The sequence below is a fragment of the Pygocentrus nattereri genome, chromosome 10 (genome assembly GCF_015220715.1).
Source record: "Pygocentrus nattereri isolate fPygNat1 chromosome 10, fPygNat1.pri, whole genome shotgun sequence".
Lineage (NCBI taxonomy): Eukaryota > Metazoa > Chordata > Actinopteri > Characiformes > Serrasalmidae > Pygocentrus > Pygocentrus nattereri.
The window spans coordinates 9,278,118-9,300,866 of NC_051220.1; the positions used below are offsets into that span (position 1 = coordinate 9,278,118).

At 38.3% G+C, this 22,749-nt stretch overlaps 1 protein-coding gene across 1 annotated transcript in view; it reads right to left on the bottom strand.

Moving 5' to 3' along the window:
• Nucleotides 1-6,170: 6,170 nt before the first annotated feature.
• Nucleotides 6,171-22,749, bottom strand: part of b3gnt2b (UDP-GlcNAc:betaGal beta-1,3-N-acetylglucosaminyltransferase 2b) — a 34,372-nt gene continuing 17,793 nt past the window's right edge. Inside the window, exons 2-3 of the mRNA XM_017704982.1 lie at nucleotides 19,483-19,616; nucleotides 6,171-9,773 (exon numbers count right to left, since the gene is read on the bottom strand). Of these exons, the coding sequence (XP_017560471.1) occupies nucleotides 8,553-9,755 (1,203 nt within the window). The 5' untranslated portion in view covers nucleotides 9,756-9,773; nucleotides 19,483-19,616 and the 3' untranslated portion in view covers nucleotides 6,171-8,552. The remainder of the gene's footprint in view (nucleotides 9,774-19,482; nucleotides 19,617-22,749) is intronic.

Below are 22,749 nucleotides of genomic sequence, written 5' to 3' on the forward strand. Positions count from 1 at the left end.
TAGTGACTAATTATGAGTCTATGAAGAGATGATTCCTTATATTTCAGCATTTTTTCAGCATTATACATTCATCCTAATGAGAAACTGTAGAACAGACTCGGTTTATATCACAATACCTACATTTAGAGCCAGTTATTCATTCAGCCTAATGAGAAACCGTAGAACAGACTCGGTTTATATCACAATACCTACATTTAGAGCCAGTTATCCATTCAACCTAATGAGAAACTGTAGAACAGACTCAGTTTATATCACAATACCTACATTTAGAACCAGTTATTCACTCAACCTAATGAGAAACTGTAAAACAGACTCAGTTTATATCACAATACCTACATTTAGAGCCAGTTATTCATTCAACCTAATGAGAAACTGTAGAACAGACTCAGTTTATATCACAATACCTACATTTAGAGCCAGTTATTCATTCAACCTAATGAGAAACTGTAGAACAGACTCAGTTTATATCACAATACCTACATTTAGAGCCAGTTATCCATTTAACATAATGAGAAACTGTAGAACAGACTCAGTTTATATCACAATACCTACATTTAGAGCCCGTTATTCATTCAGCCTAATGAGAAACTGTAGAACAGACTCAGTTTATATCACAATACCTACATTTAGAGCCCGTTATTCATTCAACCTAATGAGAAACTGTAGAACAGACTCAGTTTATATCACAATACCTACATTTAGAGCCAGTTATCCATTTAACATAATGAGAAACTGTAGAACAGACTCAGTTTATATCACAATACCTACATTTAGAGCCCGTTATTCATTCAGCCTAATGAGAAACTGTAGAACAAACTCAGTTTATATCACAATACCTACATTTAGAGGCAGTTATCCATTTAACCTAATGAGAAACTGTAGAACAGACTCAGTTTATATCACAATACCTACATTTAGAGCCCGTTATTCATTCAGCCTAATGAGAAACTGTAGAACAGACTCAGTTTATATCACAATACCTACATTTAGAGCCAGTTATTCATTCAACCTAATGAGAAACTGTAGAACAGACTCAGTTTATATCACAATACCTACATTTAGAGACAGTTATTCATTTAACCTAATGAGAAACTGTAGAACAGACTCAGTTTATATCACAATACCTACATTTAGAGCCAGTTATTCATTCAGCCTAATGAGAAACTGTGGAACAGACTCAGTTTATATTACAATACCTACATTTAGAGCCAGTTATTCACTCAACCTAATGAGAAACTGTAAAACAGACTCAGTTTATATCACAATACCTACATTTAGAGCCCGTTATTCATTCATCCTGATGAGAAACTGTAGAACAGACTCAGTTTATATCACAATACCTACATTTAGAGCCAGTTATTCATTCAACCTAATGAGAAACTGTAGAACAGACTCAGTTTATATCACAATACCTACATTTAGAGCCAGTTATCCATTTAACATAATGAGAAACTGTAGAACAGACTCAGTTTATATCACAATACCTACATTTAGAGCCCGTTATTCATTCAGCCTAATGAGAAACTGTAGAACAAACTCAGTTTATATCACAATACCTACATTTAGAGGCAGTTATCCATTTAACCTAATGAGAAACTGTAGAACAGACTCAGTTTATATCACAATACCTACATTTAGAGCCAGTTATCCATTTAACATAATGAGAAACTGTAGAACAGACTCAGTTTATATCACAATACCTACATTTAGAGCCCGTTATTCATTCAGCCTAATGAGAAACTGTAGAACAAACTCAGTTTATATCACAATACCTACATTTAGAGCCCGTTATTCATTCAGCCTAATGAGAAACTGTAGAACAGACTCAGTTTATATCACAATACCTACATTTAGAGCCAGTTATTCATTCAACCTAATGAGAAACTGTAGAACAGACTCAGTTTATATCACAATACCTACATTTAGAGACAGTTATTCATTTAACCTAATGAGAAACTGTAGAACAGACTCAGTTTATATCACAATACCTACATTTAGAGCCAGTTATTCATTCAGCCTAATGAGAAACTGTGGAACAGACTCAGTTTATATTACAATACCTACATTTAGAGCCAGTTATTCACTCAACCTAATGAGAAACTGTAAAACAGACTCAGTTTATATCACAATACCTACATTTAGAGCCCGTTATTCATTCATCCTGATGAGAAACTGTAGAACAGACTCAGTTTATATCACAATACCTACATTTAGAGCCAGTTATTCATTCAGCCTAATGAGAAACTGTAGAACAGACTCAGTTTATATCACAATACCTACATTTAGAGCCCGTTATTCATTCAGCCTAATGAGAAACTGTAGAACAGACTCGGTTTATATCACAATACCTACATTTAGAGCCAGTTATCCATTTAACATAATGAGAAACTGTAGAACAGACTCAGTTTATATCACAATACCTACATTTAGAGCCCGTTATTCATTCAGCCTAATGAGAAACTGTAGAACAAACTCAGTTTATATCACAATACCTACATTTAGAGGCAGTTATCCATTTAACCTAATGAGAAACTGTAGAACAGACTCAGTTTATATCACAATACCTACATTTAGAGCCCGTTATTCATTCAGCCTAATGAGAAACTGTAGAACAGACTCAGTTTATATCACAATACCTACATTTAGAGCCAGTTATTCATTCAACCTAATGAGAAACTGTAGAACAGACTCAGTTTATATCACAATACCTACATTTAGAGACAGTTATTCATTTAACCTAATGAGAAACTGTAGAACAGACTCAGTTTATATCACAATACCTACATTTAGAGCCAGTTATTCATTCAGCCTAATGAGAAACTGTGGAACAGACTCAGTTTATATTACAATACCTACATTTAGAGCCAGTTATTCACTCAACCTAATGAGAAACTGTAAAACAGACTCAGTTTATATCACAATACCTACATTTAGAGCCCGTTATTCATTCATCCTGATGAGAAACTGTAGAACAGACTCAGTTTATATCACAATACCTACATTTAGAGCCAGTTATTCATTCAACCTAATGAGAAACTGTAGAACAGACTCAGTTTATATCACAATACCTACATTTAGAGCCAGTTATCCATTTAACATAATGAGAAACTGTAGAACAGACTCAGTTTATATCACAATACCTACATTTAGAGCCCGTTATTCATTCAGCCTAATGAGAAACTGTAGAACAAACTCAGTTTATATCACAATACCTACATTTAGAGGCAGTTATCCATTTAACCTAATGAGAAACTGTAGAACAGACTCAGTTTATATCACAATACTTACATTTAGAGCCCGTTATTCATTCAGCCTAATGAGAAACTGTAGAACAGACTCAGTTTATATCACAATACCTACATTTAGAGCCAGTTATTCATTCAACCTAATGAGAAACTGTAGAACAGACTCAGTTTATATCACAATACCTACATTTAGAGACAGTTATTCATTTAACCTAATGAGAAACTGTAGAACAGACTCAGTTTATATCACAATACCTACATTTAGAGCCAGTTATTCATTCAGCCTAATGAGAAACTGTGGAACAGACTCAGTTTATATTACAATACCTACATTTAGAGCCAGTTATTCACTCAACCTAATGAGAAACTGTAAAACAGACTCAGTTTATATCACAATACCTACATTTAGAGCCCGTTATTCATTCATCCTGATGAGAAACTGTAGAACAGACTCAGTTTATATCACAATACCTACATTTAGAGCCAGTTATTCATTCAGCCTAATGAGAAACTGTAGAACAGACTCAGTTTATATCACAATACCTACAATTAGAGCCCGTTATTCATTCAGCCTAATGAGAATCTGTAGAACAGACTCAGTTTATATCACAATACCTACATTTAGAGCCAGTTATTCATTCAGCCTAATGAGAAACTGTGGAACAGACTCAGTTTATATCACAATACCTACATTTAGAGCCCGTTATTCATTCATCCTGATGAGAAACTGTAAAACAGACTCAGTTTATATCACAATACCTACATTTAGAGTCAATTATTCATTCAACCTAATGAGAAACTGTAGAACAGACTCAGTTTATATCACAATACCTACATTTAGATCCAGTTATTCATTCAGCCTAATGAGAAACTGTAGAACAGACACAGTTTATATCACAATACCTACATTTAGAGCCAGTTATTCATTCAGCCTAATGAGAAACTGTAGAACAGACTCAGTTTATATCACAATACCTACATTTAGAGCCAGTTAATCATTCAACCTAATGAGAAACTGTAGAACAGACTCAGTTTATATCACAATACCTACATTTAGAGCCAGTTATTCATTCAACCTAATGAGAAACTGTTCTTGCTTATTGCTATTTTTATCTCAAATAATAATTGTAAAATATGCATCTGGGGGTTGATCATGGACAGGTTAGTTTTACGGTACCTTCATAATTTGATGCACCAAGGCTTTCTCTTTCTTATTTACACAGAGGAAAAAAACTGAATCTGCTGCCTAAATTAAGAGTAATAAGATGGGAGTTGCCTGACCAAAGGACTAATTGGAGAGGCGTGAGCATCCCTGACCAAACCACAGAGACAGGAGCAGATTTGCTGAAGATGAATTAGTCTTAGAGGTGTGACTGACCAGGGCCTGGGTCAAGCACAGGTCAGAGGAGTGAGAGATCTGAGTCATGCTCTGCTGCAGAGCTCCCGAGAGAAATAGCCCTCGATGTTGTGCATCATTCTGTAGTCGGTGTCATGGCCCATGTTAGGAGCTCTGGTCTAAGCTAGTTTGTCTCTATGGATGCAATGAATGGCGTTTTTTGAAATCACAATCAGAGCCGCAGTAAATTAATATGTTCCAAAGCTGATATACTGTGTTCAGCGGATCCTTTCAACCACAAGGCTGTTTAGCAGCTCAATATAAAAATAATGCTACATACATCGACTCTGGAACATTTCTGGTCACCAAAGGAAAACGACGTTTATTTTTCCAAAGGAGAAAAACGTTTTAGACCCAGAGATTCTAATATAGGCCTGGTGGTCACTTCAGAACGACTACATAACTTCAGAGGTCTGAGTGGGCATAAGCAATATCATCAAGCATATGAGGGTTTCTAATAATGTGGCCAGTGAAACTCCCAGAAAGTCATGATCCTCCTTCATGCGAAAGCACAGATACGAACAGTCACGTCTTGTTACATCATCACATCATGTTCAGTTCTCTCTCTGAAGGTGGCCGAATGTAACTGGTGCGCTTTTCCAATGTGGAGCGTATTTGAGTTTCTTATCTGAAAACCTGACCACACCATGTCACCAAACCGCGCAAGCACCAAAGCCATTGGTCAGACTGTGAAAGGACACTTTCGCAGGGCAGGAATGGTTTGTTCTAAGGGCCCACATTCTTCATTTATCTTTTACTGTTTTCCAGCCTGCTTTATTATACAGCCTGTTCTTGTATCTGTGATTTTAAGACTGTGAATGGCGCTGTTCTGACTGGCTGTCCTGTATTAAGTCTCATTCCAAAAGCAGTCTGAGCTGAAACACTCCTTATAACGTCAGAGTGGTGGGCTAAACTGCTATAGGCTGAATAGGTGGGTCCCTACGTGGTCATGTCTGTCACACCTGTCACTTGTCATGTATAGACTGGGCCTAATCTTGGCATCAGTCCATTGATACAGGCTGGCTAGGCCTCTGGTACCTGGGTGCAAGAAATAAACTTTAATGCTCCAGACACTTTGTTTTGTGATGGGTTTGGATTCTGTACTGGGAAAGTCAACAAAACACGACCCAGGGATATTCAAACTCCATGCTGGAATATCAACTTACTGCCCCTGCCACCTTGTTGACCTACAGTTAGAAACTACAGCTAGAGATGGCCTATGAGTATTAATAGGTATTGGGTGGATATTAGCAGAAAATGTGGACAAGTATGACAAGTGAAAAACTACATACAGCTCATTTTAAAGAAAAAAAAGTATCAGTATTGATACTGGAAAAGAAAAAAATGATATTTTGCCATGTCTGGATCCCACCTAATCTTAAACCTGCGGTATTTACTTTAACTTATGACAAGTTTCCTCTTTGCTCATCTAATCTGCATTCATTTGCATGTGAATTGCATGTGACTTCAATTTTAACTGACAAAGCTAAATATGAGGCAGCACTTCAACACACAGACACACCAACAAATACAAAAAACAAAATTAAGGTTTATTTTATTTAGATCAACAGAGAAACACACACACACACACACACAAAAAGAATGTGCATTATAATTTACAAAACACAGCCCAGCAACAGAGACAGAGCACAATAAAACGCAGGCACACTTTCGTCAAAATATCTTTCTATTGTAGGACTACTATAAAATTAGCTTTGTACACAACTCTACTTATAGATCTTATATAATTTTTGCAAAGATTACAAGTTGCTTTGTGGCACACACTTAAAATAGGCAACACTTTGATTTTGGTCAATATGTAATTACAGCTACAGCAAACGAAGACCTGAGTCATTTTGATAAACAGCATAATTGTGCCTTTGCACAGACGTGACTGCGTCTACAAGCTTTATTGTACATTTTAAAGCAACATCAAAGTGACAGAGTCTAGAGAGAAAGACACTTAGGAGATCTTAGAAGGCACAGAGGACGGAAAAGAGCTGTTTCTTACAATCAACCTTTGGCCTTACACGGCCGCGGAGGATATCCTGTATGAACGTAATTTAACACACCTAGATATTCACAAGCAACAGGGTCTGAACTTTGGTCTGTATTGAAAAGCGTTCAGGAAAATGATGAGTGATGGGGCTTTTTGAGTGTTCTTTTGCTTGAGGACCCATGAAACACACCACCCGGTGCACCACTAACCCTTGAAAGAAGTCCTTTGAGACAGTCCGAGATCCTGCCCAGGGCCTTCTCTCTTCATACTGTGCGAAATAACGGGGTCCGAATGATCTGCTTCAGGTTGATAAATAAATACCTTTCAGTTTGATTGTTTTTTTTTTGTCTAGTCATGTAAACATAAGTTTCGATGCTACTTCTACAGCTAGCAGGCACAGTCTGCAATATTTGGTTTTATGTTGAGCAGTGAGGAGGAAAATCAACAGAACTTTCAAAGAAAAGGAAGGATGTTTAAAACCAGAAAGGCAGCAGTGCAGCGACGTCTCGACGCGTAACATCTCACGTTATCTGCCTGTCATATTACAAAACATGGATCCAGTGTTTATTAAAATAACTCTAATACAAAAAAATAGGTGTGCTTCCAACACCTAGCCAGCAGGTGTTGCTGTAACATGACTAGTCCCCCAACTCACCACCCACTTTGTGTTATTCCTTAGTGAAAAAAGACTGCCATCAACAGGGGCGCCAGGTCCTTGATTCCCTGGTTCTGTCGTTTGTCAAATCTAATGAACAAAAGGCAGCGTCTACTTCAGACAACAGTCCACCATTACACAAGCCCTATTCCTCACATCTTACTCTTTAATCAAGTCATAACAGCTTTCCAAAGCATCTACGTTGGGCACCGAAAGAAGAACACTGTAACGATAAGAGGGAAATGCTTCCAAGTCCGCTCTCCTGTGAGGGAACATGGGGAACAGTGGCCTGTCCAGCATGCCTCACGTAAAGCTGGCTATGTTATCACATTTTGGCTCCGACTGCTTCGATTGAAAGAGGTGAACGATTTGATCTCACAGAAAGCTGATGCACTTTGGCTGGACACACCTACAGGACCGTTGAAAACATTTACAGCAATAATCATTTTAGTCCGTTAGGAAATCTACTTCTTAATGGAATAACCATTTAATTGTGCAAATGGATAAATAACTTACATAATAGTTCCACTTAACATCAGTGTCGACAGCTAATCAGAGAATTATGTGACCCACAATACTAATTCGCTGACCTAATTTCATGGATCTGATTACTACGATGGAATTGCAATGCACTTTCAGGATACTACATGTCTTACTCTTTTGGAGCAGCAACTCAAACAGTAGCAACACAATGACCAATGCATATACGCATAAGCTAAAGTGGTCAGCATTGATAATACAGGCACTGACAAGGCAGCGATCAATGGTTTTGCAATACATTATTCATGTGGAAATGTTTTTTTATGTGGCTTTTGCATTTCTTAATCCTTAATTGACGCCCACTTAATAAAAAATAGGTAGTGCAATAACAGCATTTACCCAACTTATCTAACAACCTAGACACATAAAATAACTTATAGTATACGCTCAACTGTGTGAACAGGCCAGCTGAACTACAGTTCCCATGATTCTGTTGTTTCTAGCTTCTGTGGTACAGCAACTGGTTTTGTGTAACACTATCAAAGACATTTGTGGTTAACGTTATGTTTAAAATACAAATTGCTACTTTCTCTGCAGCAGCTTAGATCAGCTCAGACACAAGGCATGCGTACAGGCCAAAAGCTATTAGACAATCATATCAATTATTAATAATAATAATAATAATAATAATAATAATAATAATAATAATAATAATAATAATGTGTAAGCTGCCAACACCTAGCAACCCTGAGGTTGCTGAAAGGCACCATGTGGAATCTATTGACAGTTTAAGGCTGGATCGTTGAGCCAGGCCCAGATTTTAATCATGTCTTGTGGAGTTCTTGGGTGGACCAGCATCAAGCTCTTATAGGCACATGGGTTGTTACGAAATTTCTCCTCGATATTGAAGGTGCGGAAGCCCTTATGCTTCTCCGGAGCAAGCCCCAGCTTCCTCAGGCACATGCCTGTGTAGACGTCGTCGATGGGATAGAGGACCACCTGGCCCATGATGCCGTGGAGCCTCTTGGCCACATGTCCTGAGTACAGGTAACCTCCACCACCTGCATAAGGAGGATATGATCCAACAAACATGCTCTCAGGGATGTAGTACTTTACTTTCTTGTCTCTGTGAGGACCAGCATTGGTGATGACATCCCCGACGAACAGATCCTGCGCCTTGGCAGGTGAGAGGCCCTTAAGGTAATTGATAATGTGTAGCGTGTTGACAAAAACGTCGTCGTCGCCCTTGAATATGAAGCTAGCTTCGGAACAGCGAGTGTTGACCCACTCAAGGAAAAGCACCTCTTTAATGGTTAGGTTGAAAAAGGAGTCTCTGTAGTCCCACTGGAGGAGGTCTCCATACCTGGAGCTCTCATAATGTAACAGGTGTGATAAGTCTGGGAAGTTATCCACACTGGTGGCATTACCAAGAAGAAAAATGGTAACAACAGTTTTGTTCGCCATGAGACCAGCTCGACCCCAGGACTCTCGTATTGCCTGGCGCCGGTCAAAGTGGGGCGCCAATGACTTGATGGCCAGGAGGAGGAATGGTGGATCTTTGCATATTTCTGGCTGGTCCACTACCATGGGGTAGGATCTGCATCGCATGTACAGCAAAAAGTCTTTAAACCGGTCTGGAAGGGAGCTGAAATCCTTCACTTGTGTAGTGACTATAAAATCCGGCTCACAGGAGTTATTCAGCGACGTTTCGTTTAACCACTCTGGCAACCTGCTGTTGCTAAATGTCATGTTTGGTCCATTCAGGATGGGATTGTTCTGATGGTCCAGTTTCTGCTGTTGGAGATTCCAGTAAGCATCATGCGGGGTCTGTTTTCTCCAGAACGGCTTTGTGGGGACTCTAACTTTGCTCCTGCTGTTCTTATCCTGGCCAGTGCTTCTTGATACTTCTACCACAATGAAGATGAATAGGGTCATCATAGTCATCACAAAGACCTTCAACTTCCTTCGAGGTCCGTGCATGGTGCCAACATTCACCACCTGGTAAGAGAGGCACAAGGGTCACAAGTCAGAAGACAGACAAAGACCAGAAAACAAACCTTCATAGGCATTAGAAAAACAACTAGCAGATATCCTATTCTTGGACCTTCTCAAAACACAATGCATGAATGGTAGAAATGTCTGCTCTTAACTTGGCTAACCACCATAAGTGAATCAATCACTTCTGCTTTCTCTCACAACTGACTACACTGCCTGATTTCTTTTAAAAATATTAGAGATGGCACAATGTTTCCTTTCCGATCCTGAAACCTTAAATATCAGCCAATATGACATCCACCTGAATTTTTTTTTTAACAACGCTTCAAAGTGGAATTTGTATACAAACTCAAGCTACTCAAGCACTGAATTACCCTACTCCTACTTTTATTATGTCATGCTATCCTATTTCTTTACTTTTCAGTTTGAACTACAAAGAGGTTGTGTTATTTGACACTAAACACTTGAACTGTGGACCCACCAATAAACATGGCTGGTCCACTTCCAAGCAAACCTGGGTACTGATTGCTGCTCAAGGGACTGCAATTTTATGATGGTCAGTGCACCAAATGAGGGAGTTCAACAACAGAGCATGCTTTTTCAATTCTTCTATCAGCACATCAGTTCTGTAACCCCCTCATAAAACCTGCCTGTTTCAGCATCTGACTCTTGACAACCAAAAATCATTTCTGCAGCAATGAAGGCAGACAATAAATTAATAGCAAAGATACATGTTTGATTTTGCCACATAGATCACTGAACATTTTTTTTCCTGGGAGGTGAATTTAGTGAAGGGTAGTTCTTCACACGCCATCAAGTAGGCTGTGAAATTAATTTTAAGCTGTTTTCTGCATGCACGAGACATTGCATTGGCTATGACCAGGTGATCTTGTGCCTTTCAAGTACTTTTACCCTCTCAGATCTGTGGGGTCAAACCAGAGCAAGAACAAAGAAACAGAAAGAAAAAAGCAAATGCTGAACTTTATTAAAGGGTTTGTTTTGATCAAACTAATTTATCTGACAACCCTAAGCACCCCAGCCACTGGGTATAGCCTCAGTCTCTTAATAAAGCAAAACACTGTCTTGTGACCTTCCTGCTTCGCTCCTTCATAGAAAAGAAAATCACACGATTTATGGTCATCATGTGCTGTATTCCCAAACCCTCATGATAGCAGTAACAGATGCTTTATGGATCAAAAAAATACAAAAAGACAGTGAACATGGGATTACAAAACAGGCATAACAAACCTGCGTTGGTGGTTAGGTCCTTTTTATATATTATATTATCTATTTGACTGTACTGACTAGTACTGCTTTGTATTATTTAACAATGTCACTGTGTTTTGGCTTGAGAAAGTTCTGAAAAAAAAATAGTCACTAACATGTGGAGCACATGGACCCAGAAGCTATTGATGATGTTTACTGGCAACACCAGAGAATGCATGTACAGAGCCTTCCAGAAATGCACAGGGAATAAGCTGCTCTGCAGGGAGAGCAGCAGTGTGAAATGCTTTCGCTCTTCTCAGTACAGGTAACCGATGTTGACAGTAAATAATTCAACATCAGTAGTTTTCAGTCCAGTTCAAGGGTCAGTGTAGTCTTTAAACTGACCAGCCACACCTGCCTCAACATGTCAGTTAATATCCAACCGTAACACTGTGGCTAAATGCATGGATAGTTTTTAAACATGCCTCTTTTTCAACTCTAAATTTCTTAGAAAGGCAAACTAAAGTAGAGTAAATCATTAAACAATCGTGACTGTCTGGGAGTCCAAAGAAAACTTACAGCTTAAACTTACAGGGGTGAGTGATATGGGGAAAAAATATCACGATACCTGTTCACGATATAGTGCTTTTCTGAGGTGTGATAAATCTGTACAGTCAAAACAAAAAGACTCAGTTGTGCCAGATTTTAAAGCTGCTACCAAAACTATGAATATAAATGACTGATTTTCAAGGCGCTGCACAAAATCCAATTAACAGGACTAACATTTGTAATATGTAGTCCCTCAATATATACCATATAATGATGTAATTTAGTATGATATGGATAAATTTTGTTGTAAGCTACCTGCATTTGCTCAGTTCCCATTTTTACCCACCATCCAATCTATCCAAGTTCATCACATTAGTGTAAGTATGTGTATAGGTATTACTTCTAATGTAGGCTAATGTAAGGAGAGGTTAAGTGATTTTGGAGAATTTCTATTGGTTCACTTTAAGACATTTTCACACAATATAAATAATGTAGAAACCAAATGCCTTGTGTGTGTCAACATACTTGGCCAATAACTCTGCTTCACAGTTTGGCCTATAGTTTTTTACAGATGATATTAGTGAACTGCTGTACTATTTGTATCAACTGTTTTAGGTCATGGCACCGCTGGGATTTGAACTCACCATCCTGACGACAGGGCAAAACCTTAATCAGCTCAGTATGAATCACCTGTTTGGCAACATGAGAGCAATACAGGCTGAAATGCTGACTTGGAGCAACAGCATGGTAAGGATTTCCAAAAACATTTTACACGAACCTCACATGTAGCGTGAGACTAATATTACAGCAAAAAAGCATTTTTAAAATAAAGAGAATGAAAAGAAAAGAGGACTGCAATAATAATAATAATAACAATAATAATAATAATAATAATAATAATGATTAAGCCTGTGAGTTTCTGCTTCTGTTTAATTGTGTTTAGGAAGTTTGAGAACTAAGTAGTGAAAATCATAACTGTCAGTAAAGCACTGTTGAACTACAACCATTGGAGTACGATAATCTAAGTTACAAACATAAAATTATATCGGCCCGATAAACTTGTTATCGGTTATCCAAATTGTAGCACCTAGAATCGGGATCTGCCATAAAGCTTAATATCAGCCAGGATGTAGGTATTTCAACCGACTTCAGAAGCATTTTAACAGTCACTATTCTTTGGCGATGGACTCCAACAGCATGTCTGTATGTCTCAGTGGGTCAAGGTTGAAGTGAAGAATGCAAACAAGGGTCACACCATATATTTAAATGTCTGCTGCAGGATCTGTCCATCTAAACCAACACAGAGGCTTAAAGCTAAAAGCATCATCAAGCCGGCTTTAGCAATTCCTGATTCGGGTCAACACCACACAGAACAAGCTCTTTGTTTCGCTGACTTATTTCTGTCTCTTCACATGCCAGATTGACCTTCTGACTGCTCAAATCAAATCAAATTAAAACGCTTTTGCTTTTTCACTGATGATTCTCTAGTGTAGGGGGGGGTCAAACTCAACTAAAAGGGCCATATTAAAAAATCTGAACAAATCCATGGGCCAGCTGTGTTCTTATTTTGCCATGACCCCAACTGGCCACGGTTTGCTCTAAATATGCCAAAATTACAATGGCAAAAAACAATGAATACTTAAACGATTCAAAAATAAGTTTACAGAAAAACAAACTTTTTAATATGAAATAATAGGCTACATTAGCTGCTCACCGTTAAATCGAACGAGACGCCTTTTTTTGTCCCATAGATCGTTGTTGGGGAGGTGGGAGCACACATTACGTTGCAATGCATGTTGGGTACTGTAGCGCAGCTCAGGGTGAAATGCGCCAATAATAATAATAAGGTCCCTTGTTTTTCAGTAGGTATATCTGTATTGTGTTAACTGGTTAAAACATTTTTATACAACATTATTATATACAGTATTAGCTTTTGCTAAAAATAAAGGTACCAAAAACATAAATAACCACTTTGGGGTCCCTAAAGAAACTTGCAGTGGTTTAGTCTTCAAAGAGCTCTTAATGTCCAGGAAAGCTTGCAACTTTGAACTGTCCTACAGTTTTTAGCTTTGAAATTCTGGATATCTAGTCTTCAAAATATAGTTCAGAGAGAATATCTTACAGCAAAGCTTAACAAGGCAAAACAGTCAACAATAAGAAACTGGGAGAATTTATGACTCTATTAAAGAACTTCAGTTTCCAATTCAATTATATAATATTGTTCAGCTGTCTAGATATTTTATTTTCTGTGTGATCCTAATAACATGTTACCATCCTGCTTCCCCTCGACATTACCTTTACCCATCCTTGTTGTAAAACGTAATATAAAACGCAATAAAAAGTTGACCACGAAAAAGAGCTACTGCTGCAAATGAGATGTGTGAGAAGAATCTTTTTGTAGCTCCTCAAAAAACCTCCTCATACAGTTCTATAAACCATAACCTTAATTCTGAATTTGTTTATATTCATAAACATAAAGCCCATGGAAACACAGGAAGTCTTTTGTTACTTAAATAAAGGTTGAAGAGAATTAAAAATCACAGATTCTTGTTTTTACTGAATTTTACAAAATGTCTCAATTATTCCAGAAATGGGGCCTGTAACACTAATTAAAGGTGTTTCCTAGAACCATATTTCCAAACCAAGAAACACTGAGGAACATGTATTATTAAATGGGAGTTCAGTGTATTTTTAAGAGTCTTTGTTTACATCTCAACCATTGCATTATGCAAAAGATATTCAGACTGGATTGACCTGAAAAGCTTTGTGGTGGTGATAGGAACCAGACATCTGAGGAGCCTCTAAAAGCCATCAGGAAGCTATTAGAGTAAACGGCTATAAGTAAATTAACCAATTTCACTGCTTTACATTAGTTTTGGCCTGAGCTTTTGGCCTAAAACTTTTATTTTCATCACACTAATGGCTGAGATACCCAAAGAAAACACTTTTTTTTCCCTCAGATTTTACCATCAGTGAATGAAAGCTTGTGTAAATTCACTGGATAGTAAACAAAGTGGTTAAAAACCTCTAGGATACATAAGAGCTTATTACAACGACAAAGGAAAGATGGTGGTTTGACTCTTCCTAACTTCATGCAATACTACTGAGCAGCTAATGTGCAGAAGGTAGTACTTCGGCATCAATCCCCACAATTAAATTGGTGTTGTTGGGAAGCAGATGCTTGTACTTCATCCTGGCTTTCACCCCTAATAACAGCTAATTTACCTTTAGCCACTTTGACTTGTGCAACTTGTTCTGTTGTTAGATCCACTTTGAAGATATGGTTTGTTTGTTCTATGTACCACATTATTTGTAAGTCGCTTTGGATAAAAGCGTCTGCTAAATGTAATGTAATGTAATGTAATGTAATGTCCCAATTTCGGCAGCATTTTGGTCTCACTGAATTTTCTAATCTTGGTCCTATTTGTAAAAATCACTTGTTTACTCCTGCTACTATGGCTTGGGTCTTTACTGATTGGCATAAAAAGGGCATCAGTAAATTTGCAGATCTATACATTGATGGAGTCTTTGCTTTCTGATCTTTCAGTCAAGTTTCAACTACCACCTTCTTCATTTTACAGATACCTTCAAATTCGGAATTTTATGCATAAACAATGCTCTCATTTTCCTTCCCTGCCACCAAAAATTCCCCTGGAAGATATTCTTGAACTACGCATGATAAATAAAGGTTTAATTTCAAGACTTTAGAATAAAATCACTCCCCCACATAATACTCGTTTAGAGAAAAATCGCACAGCTTGGAATGAAGAGTTGAGTCTGACTATACCTGAAGAAACTTGGAAATCCGCTATGAGCATAATTAACAGATTTTAGTCATGTGCACAGATTAACCTTATTCAGAGTTCAAGGTCCTTCACAGGGTTCATTACTGCAAAGTGAAATCGGGATAGATGAGCTGTGTGATCGTTGTCATTTAGATAAAGCTGACCTAACACATATGTTTTGGACTTGTCCCGTTTTATCAAGTTTTTGGTTGGCAATTACTAACTGTTTATCAGAAGTAAATCAACCTAGAAATTGTGCCAAGCTTTGAATTATTTTTATTCGGGTTGATCATCTGCGTAGAGCCACGAATAAAATAAATAAATAAAAGCATTAGCATATCAGTATCACATATCAGTATCAAATAGACAATAAGGGGTGCGGGGATTTTCTAAATTTAAATTTGTGCTGTGATGCTGATGGAACACAAAGGGCGGAGCTTAGAAGTGGGTAAGTGCAGCACCTGGACAGTCTGTGGCAGCACATAACAAAAACACAACTGGATGAACGAGAAATCCAACCGGCTCTGCATTAAAAGCCAGGTCAGGTCAGGAGTCACAACACAAAATGTTAAGAAGAGCCATTTTGTCCTTTCAACAAAAGTCAAACCACTTTGGAAACCACAACGTTTAATGTCCAATATGTCGCTGTGTGTGTGAATGTCCTAGTATAGGCTAAAAAATATGAACAAAAACGCAGATTGCTTTGCTCTGCTTTAAGCTTTAGCTCAGTTATAGCCACTTTCCTCCCTTTCCATCAGGAAACTTTTCCTCAGAAGTAGAGCAGCTTATTGTAAAAATGTCTCTCAGCGTTAAGCTGTTTTATGAGGTTGAAGTCGCTTCTTATTCCCCAGCTTCTTGTTCGAATGTTTCAGTTGTAAATGCAGCACCATTTAAGGTGGAACGGGAAAATTCTAAAGAGAAGTGACTTCATCTTCACAACTTTTTAGCGTTTGACAGTCTCTCGTCACAGATTTAATGTTCCTGGAAACCAACTGTGCTGTTCATAAATGCAAACCAGTCCAATCGTCTCCAAGGCTACGTTTACACAGCACGTAGAAGTGGCCCAAATTCAATCTTTCTCCTCATATGTGACACAGATGTGTCTTTTGTGTGTCAGTATGAACAGCAAAAAACGCATTGAATCATGCACACACACACACACACACACACACACACACACACACACACACACACACACACACACTTTCTAAAGCCGCTTCTCCCTCTGGGTCGCTGGAACCTCTCTCAGCGGTCATTGGGAGGAAGTCTATTGCGCACGACCCATCTCGCAGATGTTTTACTGTTACAGTGAACCCTGACAACATGACCAAATCCGAAGTTATAAAGTCAATACAGCTATTCTACCCATTTTCTTTAATGTGCTGCATGGACATCCATTGCCACTGGATGTTATTTCACCGTAACTGCGCAATTTATCACAGATGAGTAGCGTCTAATATGCTCCAGACAAGAGCAGTGAATGAGAGTCTTCCAGTTCACTTGCCACATCACTTCCATTTGATTTATTAATAAAAGATATTGGACATAAATGCATTATGGATCATTACAAATACTTTGTTTTAAAAAGTACCAAGTGGTCACACAGTGAGAAAAAAGAAATCCTGTATAGAAAATGCATCAAGATGCATCAATAATCATTTTATAATCGCACCTCAGCTCTCTGAATCGTAATCGAATCGAATCATGAGGTGCCAAGAGATTCCCACCCCTAATCACAATACACAAGCTACACACGCTGTAGAGAAAAATATATCACAGAAATAGGAGCGTATAGAACGTCTGATTACTTATTTACTAGTTCAGGTGTTTCTATACCTGGCAACGAGTCTCACCTCCCTCTATTTCCCCCCCCAATTTACATCTGCCACATCAGAGGAGCTTCAGCTCACCATACTACTCACCACTTCCACTCATTGTTTACAGGGTGTGTTATTTAATAAATAAATACATGCTCGTCTGGCTCATCAGTCTCCCACTCACTTCATTCTCTCTCGCAGAAAGGCTTTTCTCCAGTTTCGCTGCCTCTGCCTCCTAGCAACTCCTTCAATGTGGTCTCTAGGCACCTCTCTCTATCTCTCATTTCTCTCTTGTGCTCTCTTATTCAAAGTGTATTTATTAAAACTGCCACATCTAATAGCAATACTCAAACGGTGACTTTACAAGAGAAGGAAACATTTTCCTTCTGTAGGTAACAATGTAGATGAATGTAAAGAGATTTCTGGAGTGATACTGGAGCACTTCTATTGGTCCATTAGTCATGATATATTTCCACAATGTAAAAAGCAGCTGGCATTGTCTCATGTAGGAAAAGAAAAAAAACCCCAACCCCCCCCCCCCCCCAAAAAAAAAAAAAGATTCACAAGCTTTTAATATGACCTAAATAAATAAATAAAATTAGGCACGGCACTCCCTCGTTCTACTAAGCACGGTTAAGCATTAACTCCATTAAACCCTCCATTAAAGACAACAAGAAAGAGACTCCCTGCCTCCACTGAAACGCCACTCTGCTCAGAGGTGCTTACGCAAGTTCAGTCATACAGAACTGTTACCTAATTGCAGGATCCGCTTACCAGAAAATATTCAAGATTTCTTAATGCTGCCAGGAGCTCCACAGCCAATTAAAAGCCTAATGAGTGGTTTTGTGGACACAGATAATGTATAAAAAGGGCTAGTCTTCGGAGGGACAGAACACTTTGAACGGTGTGTCCTCATTAACAGTGTTATTTAACTCAGGACCTGGCTTCTCTCTGGGGAAGAGATGTCCTTCAGACATACAGATACACCCAACCAATTCAAATCAACTATAGAACCGAATGACATCTTAGATGGTAGCTGTGTAACTGAATTTGATTCATGATTGTGATCATATCTCTATGCGGTTTCACTGTATTCCCAAAAACCTACATAATGATCATTACTCTACGGTAGAACAATATACTGGACATATCAACGTGCATGAAATGTGAGAGATTTTAAGTAAGGAACACATTTATTAAGACCGATATAACAGCACAAAGCAAGCAATGAATCTTTCCTGTGCGTACTGTTTGTATAGTTGCATGAAAAAGTTTCTGAACTGATCTTTTTGACACAAAGCATATACTATGATTTACATGATCATATCTAAAATAAGAAAATGTTTTAAACAAGCAAAGTCATTGACTTAAAAAGGATGTGACACCCTCAGATAAGGGCAGATTGAAAATAGAGTTAAGTGCGCCCATCAATTCAGACATATCTGATCCGCCCTCCAAGTTAAAAAGCTGTTTTTTTATGGCTGCAAAACACAAATTACAGCTATTAGAATTGCAGCTAAAGAGCTGGAAATATCACAAATTCATGAATCCCAGAGTAGGGGTGTTTATAGGGGGTGTAATGATTCTCTAAATTCACAGTCCAGTTCAGACCTTGATTTCTGAGCCACTTTTTTTGATGAATAAAAAAAATTTCTAGGCTTTTATTAAATCACCATCAATTTGGAACACTAAAAAAAAGAACACGGTATACACCTGGCCCTAACTTCAAATAGTGGAATAAAAATAATTATTTTGTGATTTACAAGTGTTATAAGAAATTATGAAATTGAAAATAAGTTTTGCTACATTAACGTAATGTCAGCCATCAGGCTGCATCAGCAGTGGTGGCAACAGAATGGGTTTGGGGTGGAGCGAGGTATTGGGTTCGAGAAGGCGGAGCTGTGACATGAGACTGTGGGTGTTTGTATCACAATATAAACACTTTACTTTCTACTTTTTAAATATTTTCTACTTTGAAAATTAAACCGCTTGACTCTTCATTTTTCACGTAACTGGTCTTCATAAACATCCTGCATTCATGTGCACGCAAAGTTGTTAACCACTGTTAACAAAGAAAATAAGTTGTCCCATGTTCTGTGAAGCTGAAATATAGTCAGGAACACTGTGCTTGGACAGACAGGCCTCAGAGATGGCAAACTCCATTCCTTATGGGCTGCAGCTCATGAAGGCCTCGCTAATTAGCTGATGAGTTGCATAAGATGAGTTTAATGAGGCAGAATGCTGAACTCTACAGAGCTGCAGCACAGAATGTTAATAAAAGCCTCAACTGCTCAAGCTTTGTCTTACACAAAGCTGTGAAAGTGTGTGGAAGAGGGTTTGCTCTGGAAGGGTTACCTGTTCTCAGGTGAGAGTGAAGGTGAGGCTCCAGGTGTGTGGGGCTCCGCAGTCAACGACAATCTTTACCCCATCATGCCATTCAGACAGAGGGGAACCGGAGGGGTCAAACAGGGAGTCAATGTAGAGGTAACCTGTAAGGACGAAAAAAAAAAAAAAAAAAAAAAAAAAAAAATGCATCAACCCTCCTGCTCACACACAGGCAGAATAATTAGGATGGCTTACTAATTACATAAACCGGAGAGAATTTCACAAGTGTTTAAGCTCAAAGTGCAGACGCACACAAATAAGAGATACCGCTTTTTCCTTTTCTGATACTGATATGGAAACTTTAAGAAACGTCTGATACCAGTAATGATCAAATACCTTTTTCTATACACACTATAAACTTCAACATAATCTGTTTTTTTATGTGAAGCACTTCACTTGCGAACTATCTACACCCTGGTCTCTTTTCCCACTGCACAGTAGAACCAGAGTAGAAAGTTCTCTGGAGATTGTGTGGTGGTCAGAAGATTAACGGTAACAGTAACTCACAGTAAACACAAGCAGCAGGAGCAACAACGAAGAAGCATTAAGCACTAATTTACCTTTAACATTTGGTTTTGTGTGAGGTATTACAGTGATTCTGGCTACTAAGTGTTTTTAGAAATGTCTCATGTCTCTGAATGGTGAAAGACGTAGAATCTGAAAGTGAAAACCAAACTCATGTTTCAAAATCATAAGCAAAAAACAGCAATATTATTAGTCTGTAGCGTGTGGTTCAAATAACCCACAAAAAAATGCTGTATAGTTGTTCCTGCTAATTCACATTCATCTGCAAGAAGGAAGTGCTTTTAGCACTTATGCCTTCAGCAAAAAGTTGACTGGCTCTTTTACTTGAATGTAATAAAAGGCACCACAACAATCTTCTACATTCAGTTTACAGTAAAATCTGCTGTATTTGCGAGATGTTACATGTGAAAACATATTGCTCTGATTAACAGGTTGGCGCTTTCAACCACCCGTAAGAAGACAAGTCGACATTAGGATTCCACTGAATTTGGCAAAATGTTACAGACGTGACTAATAAGGCAGAGGTAGTGTGGCTGCATCACTAACTAGGCAAACAGTTTCTATCAGGTAGAACCGAGTGGCTCTGAAATCACTTTTTAGAAACAAGCAAACAAAAACTGAACAAAAGGTTCAGTTTAAGATTTATTTACCACTTAGTACCAAGTTTAAGTTTAATAAAAACTTGCTTTAAACTAAGGATCACAAATTAGCTTCCTTTACTATATTGACCTGTAGGTCTCTGTTCATGAACATTAACTAATTTACTGTAAAATGAAATCTTGGTTATATAAATTCAGAAAAAAGGAAACCTGCCAGTCACGACTGCATATGTGGACATATTTCTATATTGTGGTCTATTTACACAAAGTTAGGTTAGTTCCATCATTTAGGTATACGCATGTATTTTTACGTTGCTGCACTGACGTTGAACCATGTGCTTGCACTGGGTCAAGATAAGTTCAAAACAAAGTGACCGCTGTGCCCTGATTGGTGTTCTTGCTTTGCGCTTCTTTTGTTTTGACATGTTACGTTTTTATACACACAAAAACCAAAAGGAATGACAGATTTTAAATAATGTGGAGTAAAAAGTAAGACATTTGACTTCAAAATGTAGTGGAGTGAAATAAAAAGTCACCCAAAATGGAAATACTTAAGTAAAGTACAGATACACAAAAAAACTACTTAAGTACAGTAACAAATTACATTTACTTAGTTACTGTCCACCACTGCCCCTACGTACCACGCTGTACTGCACTGCCTGATGGAAAAATGCCTTACCAGCACCTGCTTACACGCCTGCACAAGATTACTAAAAAGTGAAAAGTGCAGGGAGACGAAGTTCATTTTGAACTGGTTTGAATAACACTCTTGAAGTACCTGGAAAGGGTGTGTGTGTGTGTGTGTGTGTGTGTGTGTGTGTGTGTGTGTGTGTGTGTGGACAGGGAGCAGAACAGAGTTGCCATGGCACACAGCCACCTTGGTTTAAGTAAACAGAGGAAAAAGTGAGCAGGGGCTATGCATGTGTGTATACACCCACACCCACACACACACACACACACACACACACACACACACACACACACCCACACACACACCCACACACACACACACACACCCACTCAAATCTGTTGCCCAACAGCTCAACACATTAGATCTGCTAAAATCTGGGCTGTAAGAGGATCTGGAGGTAGCAAAGCTCACCACCTCAATGCTTCTGGAAAACTCAAGGCAGAAAGTTAGCCTCAGTTTTACAAAATTGCCTAAGCACCTCACGACTACAGCTAAACTGGATTATTGATTATTTAACTAAAATGAAAGATAGGATTGTTTTCTGTTCCAAGAGGATGACACAAATATATCACTGTAAAATATAAAACCACATTTACCATTTTTATGGAGGCTACAACCATAATGGAGTCAAGAAAATGCACCAGGGTCTATGGAAACCAAGTAAATTGTAAAAAACACTATTCAAGACAGAGTGGGGGGGGGGGGGGGGTGCAGCTCAAAGCCTTAAAAAGATCTGAATTGTATTCTCTATGATGGAAAATCTACATAAAACTAACACCAAAAAGAGATCTGCCATTATTACAAGTCAGAATGTTTTATTAATATGATACAGAACCCTATTTGACACTGTAAATGTGTCTTTTTTATGATCCATACAGTTCTTCAGTGTTGGAATTATTAGTTATAATCGAATACTAAGAGCAGGTGTATTGTGTCATGATCATGATAAAGTAAACAGCAAACTGCCCATAGCTTTACTTTTATTCTGCTTGACCTGCGCAACAATTTTACGTGCAAATAATGTGAGCCAGCCAATGTGTGCTGCATTTCCATGCTGTGAGGCATGGCAATTTATGGTGAAGAGTAAATAAACAATGTTCTTTCCTTTGTTGCCTGGAATTGTTTTTTGGGGGAGGGGGGGGGGGGGGGGGGGGGGAATCAATCAAAACCAAGTGTAAAAATTAATTAATCGGTACACTCCTACGGTTTTCCCTCATGAAAACTAAGCAGGGTGTTATTTTCTCCCACTGAGCCATACAGGAGCAACCTGGCTCATAACTCAACACCACAAGCAGATTACTACTGTAAAAATGTGGAGACAGAAAACTCTGAACCCAGATCAGCCACTCAGTTCAGACAGCCTACAAAACTAAGCTAAATATTTAGACTACAGGAAACTTTTAATCGGTGCCAAATGTCAAA